This window comes from Salvelinus fontinalis, chromosome 6 (genome assembly GCF_029448725.1).
Source record: "Salvelinus fontinalis isolate EN_2023a chromosome 6, ASM2944872v1, whole genome shotgun sequence".
NCBI classification, from domain to species: Eukaryota; Metazoa; Chordata; class Actinopteri; order Salmoniformes; family Salmonidae; genus Salvelinus; species Salvelinus fontinalis.
This window is the reverse complement of record NC_074670.1, coordinates 78,827,462-78,836,258: the sequence shown is the minus strand read 5'-3', so window position 1 is coordinate 78,836,258 and position 8,797 is coordinate 78,827,462. Positions and strand designations below refer to the sequence as shown.

Genomic DNA, 8,797 nt, shown 5'->3' with positions numbered 1-8,797 from the left:
TTCTCACTCCTTTTCTCATTTCATGGGAGTAGCCCTGAGCCCCCAGACCAGGACCAGGACAGTAGAGAACCCACAAACCAACACAGACACACGCCATTAACACACTAGCTGCCAATATGGTGGAAGGATTTGTTTTTTTGGAACAAAGTATTTTTTCGTCTACCAGGCTAGATACCCCTTGGACAACCATTATTACATACTTTGTTGTTTGAAAAGTTCAGATGTGCTGCTTTGGACAAAGATTTCAGAAAATGTTGTGGATTTTCTTTGACCTACACATGTAAGCTACATTTAGTTCGTCTGTTAAATGATCATTGGTTAGATGTCCAATGTTTTCTTGCAAAAACATCATTAAGCTTCAACATGTAAGCCTACGTATAAATCCTTTACTTTTACATAATTACTCTCAAATCTTAGATAACTTAAACACAATAGCAGTGGGTCTTGAAGCTCGTGTTGTTGCGAGTGGTCACTGTATGCTAAATAGTTCATTATATATTCTTGTTACTCTCCATGTAGATTGCAATACCCTTGTGAGTAAGAACAACTGAAGGGGAAACAACATGGCGTTAGTGTAAACAGAAGGTTTATTGCAAATGGATATTGTACATCCATCATTACAAATACCTGCTTCATGGACACAATACAGCAACAATACCCAACGTTTATAACAAAAAAACACACGCTAACAAGAGTTCTCTCTGTGAACGATGTACACATGGTCCAGGTTGCTTGGTTTCGTTTGGAGTAGTAATGAGACGAAGTCTTTGGTAGTTAGAAAACTACCAAAAGTCCATTGTGGAAATGTTGGTATTCCTCTTCTGGAGATAGGCACTATAGTCATGCCATTGATTCAAGTTGAGGTTGGCATCTGAACACGCAGAACATGCCTGCTAGGTCAGGATCGCATTCACAGCCTTTAGAAGAAAAATCAGCTGCTCAAATTCATCTCCAGCCCACTACTCTGAACATGTTAGTAAAATGTACAGAGCTAGGCATACTGGGTATTAGATACTTCCCTCCCCATAATAAATCATTTAACTGAACAGTTACAATGCTCCTATTAACAAGTATTCCATTTTGTTCAGAATCACAAAACAAACATAAAATAGCAGGATTTTCCCCCATGAGCAGCACACCCCAACTGCAAAGAATACAAGCTATGATGTTCTGAATCATGATTATGGTAATCAGTTATCACCAGCGAGGTTGAGATACAGAAGCAACAGGCCCCTCTCTCCCTGCAAAAGTCCAGCATCTCCTATCACCAACAAGGTTGAGATAGAGAAGCAACAGGCCTCTCTCTCCCAGCAACAGTCCAGCATCTCCTATCACCAGCGAGGTTGAGATAGAGAAGCAACAGGCCTCTCTCTCCCAGCAACAGTCCAGGATCTCCTAGATCCTCCTCCTCCTCCTCTACTCGTTCAACTGGAGCTCAGGTTTGGTTTCCTAAAGACACGTTGCTTCTTAATAAGGAATATTGACAGAGAATATCAGTAGATGGTGGCAGGTGGAAACAGTCACAAGATGGCTGAGATATTTTCGAACTACTCAGAGCTTGTACTATCAGCAGCTAGAAGAAGAAATCCCCATGGATTTCAGGTAGCAGGTAGCCTAGTGGTTAGAGCGTTGGGCCAGTAACTGAAAGGTTGCTGGATTGAATCCCCGAGCTGACAAGGTAAAAAATCTGTCGTTCTGCTCCTGAACAAGGGAGCAATTTGTTCTTAACTGACTTGCCTAGTTAAATGGGGATCTAGTGGAGACTGGAGGGCCATCTGTCTTGAGAAAAGATTTCCTTTTCCGTGGCTGGACCTGGAGAGGCATCCACAGGATCAGATCTCCGGGCCAGCCCTGTCTCTTAGCCCTCTCCCCCCTCTGTAGCAGGGGTGGTAGAGAATGGCTGAAGGGTTGGCCCTCCTGACCCCAGAAGGCCGGAGCCTCCCCTCTGTCCCAATGCAAGCGTTCTCCGGCTGGCTACATGTGAGCCCTCTCGTTTAGCGCTTTTGTCTAAAGAGAAAGAGTCTAGATGTCGTAGGACGGGCTTATCTTAGCGTATAGCTTCAGCCTATAGCCGCTAGTTAGAGCGTCTTTTCATGTGCTTTTCATCAATTGTGTGTTTCATCATCTGTTACAGACAGCTTCATTGAAGTTGGCAGCGACGATCAGTTTACAATTGGAGGTCAAAGGCAGAGCCACCTATACAGCAGAGCCAGCACTGAAGGGGCAGGACTGGTCAGGGTTATGGAGTCCCATCTGGGCCTGCTGCTGGTACTGGTTGTCCAGCTGCAGGGGGACCAGAGCGTCTGAGTCGGACGGAACCCGTTCGCGGAAGCTCTCCATCTGTTCTGGACTGGCCAGGTTCTTCAGAAGGCTGTTCTCACGTTCTAGCTGGTTGTTCTTCTCAGCCAGTTCTCTGATCTGCTCCTTGAGGATCTCAACCTCCTCCCTGACTGCGTACATCAGGTGGTTCTTCACCAGATCCTAACATAGGAGAGAAGGAATGAGATCTACTGTTAGAGACGTCTGTTTAGAGAGAGAGAGTTCTGTGCAACTCATACAAACCGACCACAAAACTATCCATGTAATGTGATTCATAGTTTAAGCTTAACCTAGCGTGCCTTACAAACACTTGTAGTAACATGTAGTAACAGGCCATGTGGTTACAGAGACTTGTACTCACATGGCCAGGATTAAGGTTTAAAAGTTGATCTGTAAACTAAATAGGTAATAGTCTTGACTGCTATTGTGCACATCTATAGCTTCCTCCCTGTCTGACTCAGAATGCAGCAGAAAGAACATAGTCCCATGCCACATCACATGTATTGAGCGTGCAGTACTGTAGCCACCCAAAGCTGCAGGCACATACAGACTACCATGCTTCTACGGTACTACAGTATACTAGTACTTGACTGAAGCCTAGTCTACTATGATTATCAACATATAGAAAATGATGACTATGGGCAAAGTGAATGAATGTGGTGGGATATGGAATAGCCCAGAGTGACTGGGCTACTATGAGTGATGATATGAACGATAAAGTGTATAATTCTGCTGCTGATACATACCATTGCCTGTTCTATCTTGTTGTCAATGGCAACAACGCTAGCACCCGAGGCACTGTGGAGGAGAGAAGAAGAGAAGCCGTAAGTCAACATATCAGATCAGAGCATTGGATCGAAAGGAACACGTGTTCTAGTAAGTACCGGCAGGTTATGACGCGCTCATATAGATGCTGACACCTGACTGCCTTTACGGCACAATAACCGATCACTTATTTTGAGTCTTTTGAGATGCAATTGCCACGTAATGCCATCATCACAAATGTTTATTTAATTTGTGTTTAGGCTTTTTTGTGTCTATGAATGAACCTTGTCTTAACCTATTTGAGTTTGGGCATGTGTATGAAAAACCAGCATGCCTGCCTACCATTGTCCTACAATTCAGCCCTTTTTTTGCAAGCTGGCTAGATATATTGTTGCGCGCTGCAAACTATGACATGAAATGTATTACTTTGTATCGACATTGTTTCAAGATACTCCACTTTTATGCGTTTGAAAAGGAGACACGCGGCGGGTTGGAGTCAAATTGCATTACTCAAAGTCTGCACAGCATTAGACATGTACAATACGGTACTTCCAATTATATCATAACGAATACCAGCATAACCTTACTTTGCTTAATCTATTTGTAAAGAAATAAATATGACTATGTCGAATTATAACAATTTAGATAAAATATTTGAATGAAATATATAACGCACAAATTACGCATCAATAACACACAGAATGCAAAGCGGTTTTTCTATTTACCTGTTGTCGAGTTTTACAGACACCACATCTCCTCCTACTAACGAGGAGAAGAATGAGATGCTGAAGTTATGCAACTGATAGACTGCAACCTCCATTGGCGTTTTGAAGATCTCCGTACTCAAATTTAGCAGCAGACTCGTTTGGATAATGCTTCTCGCCACGTTTGCGATTGGTTGAGTAGATAAATCTACCTGTCTAGATACACTTCTAGGTTACTGTATTCAGCTTAAATCACTCGACTGACTCGATTCGGTTGCTTCTGTGGTGAGTGTAGTGCGGTAGGTTAATGGAGATGATGTGAGCCACGTTATGTTTCTGCGAATGGGTCTATTCCTGCTACCGGCGGCGCTTATAGCCGAACTGTCTCCTGACGTCATCTGACGCGGAGAATCATTTATGCAAATACGCCTTATGGCATGATTTCCCCTCTGCCCCTTTTCTGAACTCCTACAAACACACTAAGCACTCAGTTGACCCGGAGACCCAATTCATTTACACCCTGAAGCAAACAGGCAACAAACAAAAAAAACTGCACCAAAACGTGTGTGCCTGTGGGTTTTTCCCCGCGCATTTCTTTTGAGTAAAAAGGGTTTAGGTTGCTTGACATGTCAAATGCAGACTAGGAATAACTGTTGGTTTGGTTTTTTCTCGTTGTTATTTTGCATCAGTTGATAATCTTTTTAAGGAAATGCTACAACGGAATTGTGTAGAATTATTATCGGCCTAGTACATCTATTATATTGCTCTTTTTCATTAAATGATTCATTTGTCAGGGACCACGTGCAACAGTAAAGCGAGATTATGAAACAGATAGCCTATAGAGGCAAACTAGAATCTGAATGTATGGAATACATTAATAATTGCATGTATTATTGGTTTATAACAGGATGTCTACATAATGTTTATTGTTTTGAGTCGGTGTTATCTGCAGGTGCAACAGTAGAAGACATTGCAGCCTGTTGCAAACGGAAGTTTTGGGGAAGCCCTTCTTCATAAGGGTACTTTTCCACCCACTGCAAGGCTCTGGTTATTTCCCTTCCTCTCCTTTAGAGCTCTGCTACCACCTGGTGGCGAGAGTTGAAATGTCACTTCTTCAGAAATAATATTTTCAGGCGTCATATATCTTTGGAGGACTCATAACAAGTCTACTTGGTGAGCATTTAGGATTTTGATGCATGGAATTAAAAAAAATATTATAATTAATTTGTAATATGCACTGTGGTTTTGTTGTCCTTAATAGGCTCTCACTATCAGGCAAGAGTTTAAGCATAAGAACATCTTATAGGGGCCAATGCTGTCATCCATAGATAGACCTACCTAGTTACATGCACCATCACAGCTGCCTTGTTGCTATGTGCAGTCACTGTATAGCAACACAGTTAAAAGTTGAACACCTCCAACACCCCTTTGTGTCGCTATTTTAGCTCATATAAGAAAAGTAAGTTGCACTGCACTGCGTTTTGTGAGGAAGGAATTGTTCTGTAACCCGTCGGATCCGATTAGCTAGGTGTGACTCCAGTTTGGTCTGTACACTAACCAGATCTAACACCACCACGTTCAACATATTAGTGTCAATAGTCCTTGTCACTTGTGATTCCACACTGTGCTGTGGAGCTGCCAGGCAGGGCTGTAGAAAGGGCTAGACTGCATCCTAGATGGCACCCTATTCCCCATTTAGTGCACTGCTTTTGACCTGGGGCCCATAGGGTAGTACACTACTTTTGACCTGGGGCCCATAGGGTAGTACACTACTTTTGACCTGTGGCCCATAGGGTAGTGCACTACTTTTGACCTGGGGCCCATAGGGTAGTACACTACTTTTTACCTGGGGCCCATAGGGTAGTGCACTACTTTTGACCAGGGCCCATAGGGTAGTGCACTACTTTTGACCTGGGGCCCATAGGGTAGTGCACTACTTTTGACCTGGGGCCCATAGGGTAGTACACTACTTTTTACTTGGGGCCCATAGGGTAGTACACTACTTTTTACCTGGGGCCCATAGGGTAGTGCACTACTTTTGACCAGGGGCCCATAGGGTAGTACACTACTTTTTACCTGGGGCCCATAGGGTAGTACACTACTTTTTACCTGGGGCCCATAGGGTAGTGCATAGGGAATAAAGTGCCAGTTAGAAAGAGTATTACATCTATTGTCTCTGGTTGGAAACTCTCTAGGGTAGGGTTACAGTGGTCATGGCTTATTCCTGGTATTCAAAAAAAGTGTATTGTACTGTTTCCTATCTAAATACTGGAGGGAGAGAGAGAGAGAGAGAGAGAGAGAGAAAGGGAGAGGGAGAGGGAGAGAGAGGGACATGGAAAAAGATAGAGAGAGAGAGAAGCATCGCTAACCATGACAATGTAAACAAAGTACTTGTATTTGAACAACAATGTTTGGCCATATTATATCAACCTGAGTCCTCCTGTTTATTTTCTCCTCAGCCATATTACCCTCAGTCCTCTTATCGTTTATACGCTACAAGGGAAACTGTCAGCCAGTGTCCATTGAGCTACGTGTGCTCCAGCCTAAAGGGTCCAGCAGGATATATGACTCATTACAGTCTCCCAAATGGAACCATATTCTCCCCATAATGCACTATTTATGACCAGGGCACATAGCACTCTGGTCATAAATAGAGCACTATACAGGGACAAGGGTGCCATTTGGTACACAACCCTGGATGAGTCATGATACAACCAATTAGGCGTTGAACCAGACTTTCCATCAGTTGTCCTGGTCTGAGAGCCAAACAAAACACATTCTAACAGATCTAGTCTTTCTGTATCTCTCATCTGGATCCCCATGGTGACCTCCAGAGGCCCAAGGCCTTGGATCCCCATGGTGACCTCCAGAGGCCCAAGGCTTTGGATCCCCATGGTGACCTCCTGAGGCCCAAGGCTTTGGATCCCCATTGTTACCTCCAGAGGCCCAAGGCTTTGGATCCCCATGGTGACCTCCAGAGGCCCAAGGCTTTGGATCCCCATGGTGACCTCCTGAGGCCCAAGGCTTTGATCCCCATGGTGAACTCCAGAGGCCCAAGGCTTTGGATCCCCATGGTGACCTCCAGAGGCCCAAGGCTTACCTTCCCCATGGCGACCTCCAGAGGCCCAAGGCTTTGGATCCCCATGGTGACCTCCAGAGGCCCAAGGCTTTGGATCCCCATGGTGACCTCCCGAGGCCCAAGGCTTTGGATCCCCATGGCGACCTCCAGAGGCCCAAGGCTTTGGATCCCCATGGTGACCTCCTGAGGCCCAAGGCTTTGGATCCCCATGGTGACCTCCAGAGGCCCAAGGCTTTGGATCCCCATGGTGACCTCCAGAGGCCCAAGGTCTTGGATCCCCATGGTGACCTCCAGAGGCCCAAGGCTTTTGATCCCCATGGTGACCTCCTGAGGCCCAAGGCTTTTGATCCCCATGGTGACCTCCAGAGGCCCAAGGCTTTGGATCCCCATGGTGACCTCCAGAGGCCCAAGGTTTGGTAACCCATGGCGACCTCCAGAGGCCCAAGGCTTTGGATCCCCATGGCGACCTCCAGAGGCCCAAGGCTTTGGTTCCCCATGGCGACCTCCAGAGGCCCAAGGCTTTGGATCCCCATGGTGACCTCCAGAGGCCCAAGGCTTTGGATCCCCATGGTGACCTCCCGAGGCCCAAGGCTTTGGATCCCCATGGCGACCTCCAGAGGCCCAAGGCGTTGGATCCCCATGGTGACCTCCTGAGGCCCAAGGCTTTGGATCCCCATGGTGACCTCCAGAGGCCCAAGGCTTTGGATCCCCATGGTGACCTCCAGAGGCCCAAGGTCTTGGATCCCCATGGTGACCTCCAGAGGCCCAAGTTCTTGGATCCCCATGGTGACCTCCAGAGGCCCAAGGCTTTTGATCCCCACGGTGACCTCCTGAGGCCCAAGGCTTTGTGACCCCACAGTGACCTCAAGAGGCCCAGGGCTTTGGATCCCCATTGTTACCTCCAGAGGCCCAAGGCCTTGGATCCCCATGGTGACCTCCTGAGGCCCAAGGCTTTTGATCCCCACGGTGACCTCCAGAGGCCCAAGGCTTTGGATCCCCATGGTGACCTCCAGAGGCCCAAGGCTTTGGATCCCCATGGTGACCTCCAGAGGCCCAAGGCTTTGGATCCCCATGGTGACCTCCAGAGGCCCAAGGCTTTGGATCCCCATGGTGACCTCCAGAGGCCCAAGGCTTTGGATCCCCATGGTGACCTCCTGAGGCCCAAGGCTTTTGATCCCCATGGTGACCTCCTGAGGCCCAAGGCTTTGGATCCCCATGGTGACCTCCAGAGGCCCAAGGCTTTGGTTCCCCATGGCAACCTCCAGAGGCCCAAGGCTTTGGATCCCCATGGTGACCTCCAGAGGCCCAAGGCTTTGGATCCCCATGGTGACCTCCCGAGGCCCAAGGCTTTGGATCCCCATGGCGAACTCCAGAGGCCCAAGGCTTTGGATCCCCATTGTTACCTCCAGAGGCCCAAGGCCTTGGATCCCCATGGTGACCTCCTGAGGCCCAAGGCTTTTGATCCCCACGGTGACCTCCAGAGGCCCAAGGCTTTGGATCCCCATTGTTACCTCCAGAGGCCCAAGGCCTTGGATCCCCATGGTGACCTCCTGAGGCCCAAGGCTTTTGATCCCCACGGTGACCTCCTGAGGCCCAAGGCTTTGCAACCCCATGGTGACCTCCAGAGGCCCAAGGCTTTGGATCCCCATTGTCACCTCAAGAGGCCCAAGGCTTTGGATCCCCATGGTGACCTCCAGTGGCCCAAGACTTTGGATCCCCATGGTGACCTCCAGAGGCCCAAGGCTTAGGATCCCCATGGTGATCTCCTGAGGCCCAAGGCTTTTGATCCCCATGGTGACCTCCAGAGGCCCAAGGCTTTGGATCCCCATGGTGACCTCCAGAGGCCCAAGGCTTTGCGAACCCCATGGTGACCTCCAGAGGCTCAAGGCTTTGGATCCCCATGGCGACCTCCAGAGGCCCAAGGCTTTGG

The 8,797-nt window shown here is 47.7% G+C and overlaps 1 protein-coding gene across 2 annotated transcripts in view; it reads right to left on the bottom strand.

Moving 5' to 3' along the window:
- Window positions 1–569: 569 nt before the first annotated feature.
- The window catches only part of LOC129858508 (TSC22 domain family protein 1-like), a 64,217-nt gene continuing 55,989 nt past the window's right edge, over window positions 570–8,797 (bottom strand). For both annotated transcript variants that reach the window (XM_055927798.1, XM_055927799.1), the window contains exons 2-3: window positions 3,066–3,117; window positions 570–2,481 (exon numbers count right to left, since the gene is read on the bottom strand). In XM_055927798.1, coding sequence (XP_055783773.1) covers window positions 2,197–2,481; window positions 3,066–3,117 — 337 coding nt within the window. In that variant the 3' untranslated portion in view covers window positions 570–2,196. The remainder of the gene's footprint in view (window positions 2,482–3,065; window positions 3,118–8,797) is intronic.